Here is a 12,553-nt window from a genome sequence, read left to right as displayed (position 1 = left end):
TAGCATGCTGCACAGCCGTGTCTTGGGCGACCAGGCACAGCTGAAGGAAGAGATGGAAACACTCAGGAGGGACAATGCCCAACTTGTCCGGGAGCACAACCACCTAAAACAGAACTGTGAGGAGCTCAAACGACTGCACAGTCAAGACCAGAAAGAGTTGGCGGACCTTCGGCTGCAGCAACAGCAGGTATAACGCGGTCACAGACGCACCGCTGTTGCTGTCCAGATGTTATATTAGAGATTGAGTGACATGGCACAGATGGTGGGCCTGCATATATAAAACCGAACTGCTTTTTCATGTAAATATTTGTTCCTTTACTAAGGCACCACATATTTGTAATCTTTCTGAAAGCATGTGAGGCTGGCGTGCTCATGCTCGTGCTGCAAGGTGTGAGCGGTAGCTCTCCTAAAGGACAGTCATTGGTTGTGCGATTTGGGTGTGCTGCTATAAACAGAAACTCAAGTGCAAGAGCACAGACGTAAAGGCCACAGTGTGACCAAACCCGTGCTTGGTGCTGTTGTTGACACGCACAGGATTGTACACAGTGAATTAGTCACCAAGGGTCAGTTAACACAGTGTTCTACCTTAACATCCTGAGGCATTTAATGACAAACGTTTGTGCTAAATTACATGAGCTGTCCGTGCTCATAATGTGTTAATGTACAGTCAAAGTCTTTTTCCTGCACCAACACTATAATCATTCTGCCTAAACTCTACTGACCACACATGACTCTGTATCTTTTTTTCCCCCTAAAAAAACAGTGTATAAGAGAATGTGCACGTTGGAGATGGTGTTAGATGTGCTGGGAAAGCACGATTTCCCGGAAGTTCTTGTTTAGCGAGGAGACTATCTCAAAGTTGATAGTGATCATATTTAAACAGGATTCAGTTCTTGCATTTCTAAGGGGCAGCCACAGATTTTTATTTTTTATCTTTTTGATTGCACCTCATATATTTTGGGGTGTCAGACAGTCTTTCCTCTTGTGTTTTATGTACTGAATACTTTCTTCTAAGAGCACAAGGGGACAGTGACCCATATTGTGAAGTAGTGTCTTACAGTACCCATGGGGACACTGCAGTAGTTGCAAGCACAGGGCAGCCAAGCAGAGGGAAATGCACACAGAGCATTTCTGAAAAGGGCACACACAGAAGAAAAGGGCTTGGCTTGGGCAAAGGGCACTCTGACCCAAACAACGTAACGATCACATTGGTGCATTTGCAGTGTGTGCTTTCGCAGAGGTCAATACAGCCTTCGGGTCACAGAAGCTCTTCTGGGAATCTGGAAGACTATATCAGCAAGACCTGCAGAAATGAAAGAGAATAAGTAGTGCAGTCTGAAGGGCGCACTCTGTGCTTAAAACAGTTAAAGACAAATGACTGACCAGCACAGTTAACTAAGTACGTAACTGCAGTCCTAGAAATAAACTTGCCCTTATAAAATCTGTTTTGTTTTTGCTTGTTTTTTTAATTTTTTTTTTAAGTGGGCACAGATTATCTTGCACTTACACTCCTGTCCGCACATTAACGCCATCTGCTGCTAAGGTGGGGTACAACAAGTACATACAGGTTTGTGGTATTAACATTTTGACCAATGCTAATTGCTTTGTATGCATTTTTGTTACCAGGTAATGAGCGAGAAGGGCTCATCAGAGGTATTAAATAAGCTGTACGACACTGCTATGGAGAAGTTGGAGGCTGTAAAGAAGGAGTATGATTCCCTGAGCAAGCGTTACAGTGAGAAGGTAGCTAACCACAACACAGACCTGAGCCGCCTGGAGCAAGTTGAGGAGGAGAACCGGAGGTTGCAGAAGCAGATGGATGCGTTGCTCAAACAACGAGACTCAGCTATGCATTACCAGCAGCAGTACTCTACCTCAATGAGGAGGTGAAAGCATCATTACGTGACACAAAAAAGACACAAAAGGGTTAAATTAAATTGTCTGTTTGAGTCAAAGTAGGGTTAGTGCTGTACTCAGACTACATGCATTTCTCCCCTCTTCCAGGTTTGATTCAGTGCAGCAGGAGCTGAACAAGTCCTCAGCTCAGAACAAGGAGCTGCAGAGAGAGATGGAGCGGCTGCAGTCAGAGGTGACACGCTACAAGAACTTGCAGCTGAAGTCGGCCAAGGACTGCGAGAAGTACAAGGAGGAGAGGGACTCTGTGTTTAATGAATATCGCCTCATCATGAGCGAAAGGGACCAGGTGATCAAGGAGGTGGACAAGTTGCAAACTGAACTGGAGGCAGCTGAGGCTCGACTGAAAAACACTTCATCAGAGAGGGTGGTGGCCAGTGAAGAGTTGGAGGCTCTCAGACAGGTATCGGGCTTTAAAACACGTTAAAACAACAGCATATTTTCAGGTGTATATGTCTTTTATAACTGATAGACTTCAGGACAAGAAAATTGGCACTGAATATGACCTGCTTAAAGAAACATGCCAAATCCATCAAAGAATTTGACTTGTAGTAGTCATTAAAAAAAAAAACAAAAACAAAACTGAAAGGAGCATTGGATGAGAAGATCGATACCTCTGTCATGGTAAAGCTGAAGCCAGCAACCATCTAGTGTAGCTTAAAGCCTGGAGTGGGGGAAACATTTAGCCAAGCTGCTTCCAAGGCTAACAAAATGCAACTGGTTTCTTATTGCAATACTGAAAATACTGAAGGTCTTGGGTTTACTATTTGAAGTGTTTTGAGATCATTTTGTTTTTCTAAATAAAACCGAATTGACTCTACTTTCACATTAACCTTCAAAATCTATAAATCTGTACATCTGCATCATCGGTTGATCACTAGACACCTTCTCACACTGTACACACGAATGGTTCTGCTTCTTTTTGGAGGATATTTCTGAACACTGCAAAAGGATTTGAAGCTAGTATCAGATCACTCTGCATTAGACCCCCAACAATATTTTCACATCACATTAAGGACTCACTGTGTTGAGATGCCCTCATTCTATTTTGCCTTTTGTTCTGGGATAGGAGTTGAACTCGTCACTGGTGGACCGTGACAGGGCCATCTGCGAGAGGAATGAGCTGCTGGAGAAGTATTGCCATGAGGTGAAGGACAAAGCTGAGGCCCAGAAGGAGTTGAGCCAGGCCTGCAAGGACATCGAGACGGTCCGGGAGGAGAGGGATGTGGCCCGCAAGGAGAGGACAGAGGCCATCATTCAAAGGGATCAGCTGCTCAGAGAATACTATCAAGCCAGACAAGTAAATGTCACTGCTCTTTCATAAAATCTCAGGAAGCATCTGTTGACGTCTTTGTTGTGGTGTCCTCTTTATACCATATACCATCACTGGTGTAGCCTGTGAACCAATTTCCCAACTTGTTTTTTTTCTTCAAAAGGTAGCCAAGCACTTATATCTAGCCCTTTCTTCCTAGATCCATGATATGTAATTCAGTATAAACCAAAATGTATGATTAAAAAGCATCTCTTTCTACCCACTAAGCAGCCATTTAAATAGTCCTTGTGCAGGGTTATATACATGAAAAGTACTTGGTTTGTTGTATGGGACTATTGTTTAGAATACTTAAGATGAAAAACGAGACGTAGTGTGTTATAAAATTAATCTTTTTCATGTACTCTTAATGTTCTTAGAAACAAGACTCTGCTACCTTGGACATGGAACGAGCCAATAAGGAGATCGAGATGCTAAGGAAACAGTATGAAGCGATGTCCCAGGAGCTGAAGGAGGCCACACAGGAAGCTGAGGTGGCCAAATGTCGAAGGGATTGGGCCTTCCAGGAGAGAGACAAAATAGTGGCGGAGAGGGAAAGCATAAGGTCAGTGCGTTTATGGGTTTTTAAAAGACTTTTAGCAAAGCTGAGAGGGTCTGTAGTTGATCTCCCTCTCCAATAAACGAATTACTCACAATCTTCCTTCTCTCCTTTCTGTAGGACTCTGTGTGACAACCTGCGGCGAGAAAGGGACCGGGCAGTCAGCGATCTGGCCGATGCCCTGCGTAATTTGGATGATATGAGAAAACAGAAGAATGACACATTGCGAGAACTTAAAGAACTAAAGTGAGTCTTCATCATGGTTTTAAAGTTGCTGTCAGCTCTGAAGTCTCTTGTTTGACTCCCTCACTGCATGATATTTCCACATTTCCAACTTTCTTCTCCATTTGTTTCATAAAAGTTGAATCCCAATAAAGACTCATAAGGAATAAGTGGAAAGGTCTTCTGCATTTCAGCAAGTGCAAACAACATGGCCTCTACTCACTCAGCTGTGTGTGTTGTGCTGTCTCTGTAAGCTGTTGTAGTCAGTGTGTGGCTTGGCTGGGCATAAGCTATGACATTCAGCCTTTGGAGACATGCAGTTGTGTTTCTGGCAACATTTCCACACACCCAGATTAAAGTGTAATCCCGGAAAGCGTCAGTGTTTTGAACACACACATTTTGTCTCGCTGTCTTCAAGGCCCTTCATGTGACTGTGTTTAGAATGCATGTAGAGGCTCCCTCTGCTGGCGAAAGTGTGTATGACAACCATTATATGTCAGATCACTGCACGAGGTTTGCGATTTCCAGGCTGGAGGGTAGATTCTGGGGAAAGTCCAGTCTCTTTCCCCATCTACTAATTTAATCCTAACATTATCTAACTATAACCACTTGTAATGTATGGTGCTTGTATCCAATTATTATCTAACTAGTAATCTAACATTTTCCCTATATAGAGTATGCACCATACAGTGACTTTGAGTTTCTTCCTCTATCCTCATCAGAGACTGATGTACAATTGGGGTTTTAATGTCACTGCAACCCTTAAGGCATGCCTCAGTAGGACACCATATATCTTGCTGACAGTGTGGCATTGTGTGCAATCTACTTTTAGATTTTTTTTCTGGGAATAAATTTAAATTGAACTCGTTGGACCTCTAAATGGAAAGTGTTTGTAAGAATGAGAGCACGTCAGATGTTTTGAAACAAAGCTCGAGACTGACACGAAGATTAAAATATGTAAAATTCTGCGCAATCTGTAGATGTGGCTCCCTTTTGATCCAGGCTGTATTTTTTTTTCTTTCCCTGCTCTTTCTTTTTGTCTCTGCTCATCCTTCCTCAAGTGACTAACCTTTAACTCTGTGTGTGTTATGTCTGCCTTTGTTAAGGGAGAAGATGGAAAGCCAGCTGGAGAAGGAGGCCCGGTTCTGTCAGTTAATGGCCCACAGCTCTCATGACTCGGCCATTGACACAGACTCCCTGGAGTGGGAGACGGAGGTGGTGGAGTTTGAGAAGGACAGGGTAAGAGTAGTGGTCAAGTCTTATTGCTGAGATTGAATTGGTCACATGCTAATCTCCTGAGAGCCAACAGACCTCTAAGATCTGTCAAAACATGATGGCATTAAAATGGGTTTTTATCAGGATGAGCCAAGTCACACTTATGTTATTGGCTTCACAGGATGACATGGATTTGAAGGCGCTTGGGTTTGATATTGCAGAGGGGGTAAATGATCCATATTTACCTGGAGATTGTGGCATTTTTGTTACACGGGTGGACAAAGGAAGTATCGCAGATGGAAGGTTAAGGTATGAGCTGCCTCAAGAAGAGATCTGTTTATGTGGCTTTATTAATGCTTTATTAAATACCTCACCCTTTGTTCTCGCATGTTTTTAGAGTGAATGATTGGCTATTGAAGATTAATGACATCGACCTGACCAATAAGGACAGGAAGCAGGTGGTGAAGGCTGTTCTTAATGGCGGAGGACTGATCAATATGGTGGTACGAAGGAGGAAGTCTCTAGGAGGAAGGCTGGTCACTCCTGTTCATATAAACCTTATGGGACACAAAGGTATAATACTGTCTCTATAAATGGATTGAAATATTTATATAGATGCCTGCATTTTCCTTGTTTATCAACCTCTTTTTGTCTTTTGTATCTTAGACAGTGGCATTGGTCTGGAAAGTGGAGTGTTTGTCACTGCCATTGTCCAGGGAAGTCCAGCAGCCAGGGAGGGCTCTCTCACAGTTGGAGACAGACTCATTGCTGTGAGTTAGTTTCAGCTTCCATGAAATCCCCTCTTTCTATATTTTTTTGATACTCTGTATGTCTGGCACACTGCAGTTCACAGAGGTTTCTTTAGGTTTCTAATCCAGCCCTTGATCCATTTCAGTATCCACACTCCAAAAGTAGATAAGGTGGGATTTGGCTGAGGGTGTGAAGTGGAAGGAGGGAAGTCTCCTCTTTTGATTAAATCCTCAAAAACCTGGAGCTCTGCAGTGGTAGGTGGAGCTGTCTCCAAGCACATAGCTGCAGTATACTCACCCCAGAGGGGAACTGAAGAGAGACGTGTCAGAAATCCTTTTTTTTTTTTTTTTTTTTTTTTTTAAAGGAGATGGAAACGCGGCCTTGTATTTAGTGCTAATCTTCCAGCAGCAGCAGAATTCTTAGGGTTTGTTTAAATAGAATCATGAAACATGTGCATCACCTTTAAAGGACTTAACACACCGGGCACGTAAAATCTGCGCAAATATTTTTGGGTTAAAAATATTTTCTTAATGCACCTCTTCACTTTGACCATGTCGTTTAACTGGATAAATCTGCAGTATGATTTTTAAATTTTCGAATCCGAATATACAGATCTGACCAATCAGACCACTCTATTTGGCAACAAGTCTAGCACTTTAGTAATACAATTTTACTTCAGACACAGAGCAAGTCACCGCTCCGGGGCCATCGGCTCTCTGAAATTATTTCACTGCCTCCTCAAATGTGTTCCCAACTCTTCTAACAAGAGTTCAAATTGCCCCACTGACATCCTGAAATATGCATGAAAGTGGTCCATTACAACACGATTGGCTCATGTTTCTCACCTTGGTGATTCTTTGGCTCTTTGTGGCCATGAGCAACTTTGATGTTACAGAATTCCCATATAGATTTGACTACCTTGTCTCTCTTTTATATAATCTCTTTAGCATGACTTAATAAGTGCATAGTTGCATTTGCCAAAAAAGAGAACAGCGTGCTGGACTGGAGGTGAAATAAGTACAAAATGCAAATGAATGCCCGCTACTGAACCCTAAAGATCAGAAGTGAAGATTTCTTTCCCCTGCTTGTTCTAGGTTCAGGCATGATGTTCTTTCAGGACACAATTTATGTTAAATCTCAGCTGTAATAAAGTACATAGTTTGCTCTTCAGTATCTTTGACCTTGTTTGTGTTTTGGAGAATCCTCTCAGGTCACGTCTGTTCTAAAGGAATGTGCAGAATCCAGTGTGAGGGGTTGTTGAGACTGAAATGTGTTGGCCTAGATTTCTTATGGTTTTCCCACCGCAGTAGCATATGACACATCTCAGAGCCTGGGAATCTCATGTTTAGGAGATTTGTCACCTGTATGTGTTTGTAGATGTGTATCTGTTATAGCGATACTGCTACCCAAGATGTACAAACGCATCGGGGGAATATCAGGAAAGACAAGTGTGCATTGCTTTTGTGTTGAAGGACCTGCTTTTATTTCCAGTGTTTTTCCCCATTCTGCAGATAAACGGAATTGCTCTGGATAACAAGTCTGTGACAGAGTGTGAGGCTTTGCTGCGTAGCTGCAGGGACTCTCTCAGCCTCTCTCTTATGAAGGTGGGCCAGTATTCATCTCGCTCTGTGAACTCTGAGAGCCTGACTGAAAGTTTTTAAAAGATTTCCTTTCTACTGCTGTGCGTCCTACATAGCAGGTTTACAAATTCAACAGTGTGGTTTGTGAGAACTGAGAAAACGGACTCATTTTGTTTGTCAGAGTATTCTTTTAAAAAACAAAAGTATGTTTATCAGGTGTGGTTAATCACTTCCATTGCTCTCTCTACAGTTTTTCCCTCACAGCACATCAGGCCAGAACATTTTTGAGAGTCTGCGTGAGTCATCAGAGAAGTCAAACGGGCGCATTCACCTGTCGGAGATTCACTCCCGGAATAGTCGGAATCTCAAACACAACAGCTCGACACAGACGGACATTTTCTGCCCAGATGTTGGAAGCGCTAGCACAGGCAGCATTTCTGGGGAGAGGAGAAAGGTCAGAGGTGAATCTGATGACATGTATGGTGACATCAGCAGGCCCTTCTCCACAGGATCCCTCCATGCCACCAGCCTTCGGCCATCTTCAGACTTGGGAAATGGCCGGTATGGGCCCAGTGCTTTCCAAGAGTGCTGTCCCTACACGAAAGCACCTTCCTCTTTGCCCTTTGAGCCAGTTTCACCTGCAGACTGCATCACCATGGATGCAGCCATGGAGAAGAAGCACAGTGGCGGCACATGGCCAAAAATGATAGTGGGAAGTATGTCGGTCGCTCCAGATACTAGAGACACTAGTCCAGTCTCTGCAGCCACCCAACTCTCCATCTACAAATCACCCAAGCAGAGGAAGTCCATCTTTGACCCAGACACTTTCAAACGCCCTGAAACACCTTCCACTAAGCTGGAGTACATGGCAGCCAGTCAGACTGCAGCAGTGGCTGCTGCTGCTGCAGCAGCTTCTCACTCTCCACAACCTTCAAAGACAGAGTCCCTCTCCTCCTCATCAACCCCTACCCCAACTCCCCCAACCCCACCCACTCGCAGCGACTCCTTCAAATTCAAACACAAACATCAAAGCAGCTCTGCCTCTGACTGCACAATCACCTCTGACGGCAAAGGAGAGGCTGCCATCTCCATGGCAGCAGGCGAGTGCAGAGACAGGAGTGAGCGAGAAAGGGACAGGAACGGAAACCACTATTTTCTGGAAGGCAAGGTCCTCACCTCACGGAAGTCTTGTGATGAGGACATTGGTCGTACCAGAGGGGAGGAGCCAGAGGTGAAGAGGCCGCGCCCTAAATCTGCCCCTGCCCTTCGACGTAGGATGACCCCTCAGACCATTACTCTTCCCACCTTCCAAGTGAGTTGAGGGGTTCAGAGGTGCAAAAGTGCATTTAGTTTGAGTCACATTTGTTTTTGCTTTTCCCATAAAATATTCTTTTGCTTTCACCCTCAGTCAATCTGGGGTAGTTTTGATTAGAAGCCTCTGTAATGCAGAGAATATGATGTATTTGAGGGAAAATTCAAAATGGGACCTTTCAAATCATCCCGGTGGGCCAAAGCTTCCATTTTATAATAGAATTTACAGCCCAGACAGAGTAAAGCCTCTGGGATTTACCTCTTGCCAGTGTGTCGGAGTGATTGATGCCTTGCACCCCGTGCACAAGCTGAGTCAGAATCGAGTGCTCAAATACCATACCTGGAGAATGCATTGGGGATAAATGTTATTTTCAGTGTTAGGAGATGTTCAGGTTGTCATTCTTGCCATATGGTACTTGCCCCGCTGTTTAATTTTTAACTGTCATTAATCACAGAGCTACTCTAATGATGAGCATTCACCAGAGCCCAGGGACATGCTGCGTTCCTCCCCCAGCCGCTCTCATAGACACAGCGTCGGCTTTGTCCCCACAGTCTACGGTGGATCCCTACCTCCGAGTAAGTTTGCAGACTGCTGAAGCATAGGTCGGTCCCTATGTGCTCTCAGGATAATCACAGATTCCAGCGTCTATAAAATGGTTGTGTGTGTGAATGTGTGTAATTGGCAGATTCCACCCACCGTGGACTGTCACCTTGCCCCGCTGTGACGGCCGTGATGAGGAATCCAGTGTACACTGTGCGCAGTCACCGTGTTCATACCAGCAACTGTCCATCTGTCGCATCCCAGATATGCCACCAGCACACCCACACCAGGTTATAGCCTTTAAATGCCCACAGTTTCCTTGAACCCAGCTTTAAAACTGACGGTTTATCTTCAGGCTACTTTAACTGGAAGTTTAGTGTTTTGTAATGACTAATGATTTAAAATTATCCAGTTCCCAAAGGCAAACTGACAGTTAAATTACATTACCTGCTGTTGCTTTGCCTTAATATCGAGATGTTGCAATTTAGCCCAGCCACTCACACAGTTTTAACTGTTCCATTGTCATTGAGTTCCAAATATGTTTTTAACTCCTGTCCCATTTCTCTTTTAAACGAGTCATTATTTAACAGACCTGTGTTAAGCCTCCATAAGGTGTTTTTGGGGCCACTCACACAGTTTTCAAAGTTTTGTCATATACACTAAAGAAACATGCTTCTCTGTACAAAAAAACAAACACATAAACTAAATAAATAGTTTATCAATTATTCTATTATTAAAAACATTAGAAATACAGTATAAATAATAAGATTTATACATATGATATAACATTGAGTGTGCAGTTGTGTGTCTGCAAAACTAAAGTAGTCCAAAAGGTAATAAACTCCTGTCAAGTGTTAGAACTTTAAAGGCAGTGGGGAACAGAGTTCTTTAGTCTACAGGTCTGAGTAAATTTGTAAAAATCAGCCTAAATATTTAAAAAGAATCTGTGTTCAGTTATGATGGTCTCAAAGCTTGTTTTCTTTCACTGTGCAGCCCACAACACCAGGGTCGTCTGAGCCTGGACCTGAGCCAGCAGAAACGCTCAAATGACTTCTCCGAATCCTCCTCATCACGCAGCAGCAGAGCTTCACACGGTACAAACTCACTGCCATCCAGTGCACGGCTCGGTCAGTCTGACACGCACGCACGCACGCACATGCACACACCAGCAGTCCCAAAGCTCAACGCCACTTTTTCTATTTGCATTCATTTCCGTGTCTTATGCTTCTCATGCTTCTGACAGGTTCTTCCAATAATGTTCAGTACCGCACAGAGAGGATCAAAATCCCCTCTACTCCCCGCTACCCGCGCTCCATGCTGGGCTCAGACAGAGGTACTGTGCCTGCTAGTAAAATACAGTCAACACACCAAATGATTGTTAAAATATGACTATTGAAGTCTCTCAGATCAAATTCTGAGGGGGCAGAATTCCACAGACTTTTAATTTTATTTATTTTGTTTGTTTGTATTGTTTTCAATGTCTGCTTTACTATTGTTGAGCTTGGTTAGTTCAGTGTTTGTTTGTTTTTTAATAGGGGTTTAAACTAAGGTTAAACTGCCTTTTTTGTGTCATCAGTAAGTTTGTGTCATCAGTAAGTGGTTTGCTTATCACCTCTGGGTTCATGTGGCTTAGTAGTGAAATTGTGTTTAGACACAAGAATAACATCTAGATCTAAGATCTTTAATCCAAACACTCTCCTTAGGTTGCTAGAATAATTTTTCTTCTGATTCAAAATGTCAAACTAACATTTGCATGAGGCAAATCAAAAAATAAAAAATGAAGATTTGAGGAGAAAATTTAGGTTTTTAAGGATCTTTTCTGGGAGGGAAAATGCTATGAAGTTGAAGTTTTCATATTTCAGTGTGTATTTTAGGATTGTCCTTATTCTTTTCTGTTCCTCTTTACCTAAACCCAGGCTCCCACTCGCATTCCGAGTGTAGCAGTCCCAGCCTCATCACGCCTCCACAATCACCACTCAATCTGGAGACTTCCTCATTTGCCAGCAGCCAATCACAAGGATCCATTTCTACTTTACCTCGGATCTCAGTCAGCCCTGTGCCAATAGGAGAGCGCAGGAAAGACAGGTATGATGTAGAGAACTATTCCCACATTAAAAAGAAAATTAAATTAAAGGGAACATAGAAGATGCTAACTGTGTGTGACCATCTTGTTGAGAGATTTTTTGCAGCGTCTGCTATCGGACTGAAATGCTGCAAAAATTTTCCTCCAAATGGTGTAGTTGTTGGCTGAATGATGATTAGAAGCTGGTACTATATAGCCTGTGTCTGCCCTCAAGGATCCTCCTAGGCTATTTCAAAAGGTGTTGCTAGGCAACAGGTCCATCATGGTCAGTTGTGCAATCCCCCCATTGAAATTCAGATTGAAATCCTATTAAAACTCCAAATGGTAATATGTTTGCTGTTTTTCAAAGAAGCAGTTTTTTTTTTTAATGTTTTGTTGGAATCTTCTATCTTTTAACTTTCCTGTCACATATTTTACAACCAACACCACTCTTTTACATGTTACTGTCTCTGTATGATATCTGTCTTCCATTTTCCTCTTTATCTTCCTCCTGCCTCTCTGCAACCCTCCACTTCCAGATCTCTTTACCGTAATCGCTCTTTTCTAAGGATTCCTCTGGCTGCAAGGCCGAGGTTCTCCTCTCTCAGGAGCCTCAGGTTTGTTCCTTCTCACAGTGATACAAACAAGGATATGCCCCCCTCCCCTTCCCCCAGCCTTCTCCCCAGCCCATGTTGTCAACATGTAATAGTTGGGTAGAGAATAAGGAGGACCAGAAAGGCTTGTGAGGTTTATGTGGACTATATGGAATGCAAAAAGAGGTTTTTATTATTTTTTTTTTATACTTTTTTTTTTTAACCCACCCCAAGAGTTGTGTAATTCTGAGACAGATGGTTGTTTGCATGCAGCAGTGTGATTTGTGCCTGAGGACACAGAACTCTTGATTAGATACACTTTCAACTTCAAAGGTTTGGTGTTGTTTATGTGCCCCGCCCATATCTCTCTCCATGTCAGAAAGTCATTTGAATCTAGCAGGGTGCATGTAGCATCCGTGCTCTATGATAACACCATAGTCACTATGCATGTGTGCACTGCTGGTTTTTAAGCCAAGTCACCCTTTAGTCTGCCGTAT

The 12,553-nt window shown here is 43.2% G+C and overlaps 1 protein-coding gene across 3 annotated transcripts in view; it reads left to right on the top strand.

Annotated features, from left to right (window-relative positions):
- The window catches only part of dlg5a (discs, large homolog 5a (Drosophila)), a 38,845-nt gene that overhangs the window by 14,828 nt on the left and 11,464 nt on the right, over positions 1-12,553 (top strand). The window contains exons 5-22 of one of the 3 annotated variants that reach the window (XM_006783797.3): positions 4-187; positions 1,627-1,886; positions 2,005-2,317; positions 2,984-3,214; positions 3,604-3,788; positions 3,903-4,028; positions 5,111-5,243; positions 5,401-5,528; positions 5,617-5,792; positions 5,886-5,989; positions 7,481-7,573; positions 7,800-8,861; positions 9,316-9,436; positions 9,547-9,691; positions 10,395-10,495; positions 10,645-10,734; positions 11,318-11,486; positions 12,003-12,080. In XM_006783797.3, coding sequence (XP_006783860.2) covers positions 4-187; positions 1,627-1,886; positions 2,005-2,317; positions 2,984-3,214; positions 3,604-3,788; positions 3,903-4,028; positions 5,111-5,243; positions 5,401-5,528; positions 5,617-5,792; positions 5,886-5,989; positions 7,481-7,573; positions 7,800-8,861; positions 9,316-9,436; positions 9,547-9,691; positions 10,395-10,495; positions 10,645-10,734; positions 11,318-11,486; positions 12,003-12,080 — 3,699 coding nt within the window. Of the gene's footprint in view, positions 1-3; positions 188-1,626; positions 1,887-2,004; positions 2,318-2,983; positions 3,215-3,603; positions 3,789-3,902; positions 4,029-5,110; positions 5,244-5,400; positions 5,529-5,616; positions 5,793-5,885; positions 5,990-7,480; positions 7,574-7,799; positions 8,862-9,315; positions 9,437-9,546; positions 9,692-10,394; positions 10,529-10,644; positions 10,735-11,317; positions 11,487-12,002; positions 12,081-12,553 lie in introns of all 3 variants that reach the window. The other 2 variants (XM_006783796.3, XM_006783798.3) reach the window with 2 other exon arrangements.

The sequence above is a fragment of the Neolamprologus brichardi genome, chromosome 13 (genome assembly GCF_056152115.1).
Source record: "Neolamprologus brichardi isolate AB-2024 chromosome 13, ASM5615211v1, whole genome shotgun sequence".
Classification (NCBI taxonomy): Eukaryota; Metazoa; Chordata; class Actinopteri; order Cichliformes; family Cichlidae; genus Neolamprologus; species Neolamprologus brichardi.
The sequence above is the reverse complement of the archived record's forward strand: the minus strand, read 5'-3'. Positions and strand labels throughout refer to the sequence as shown.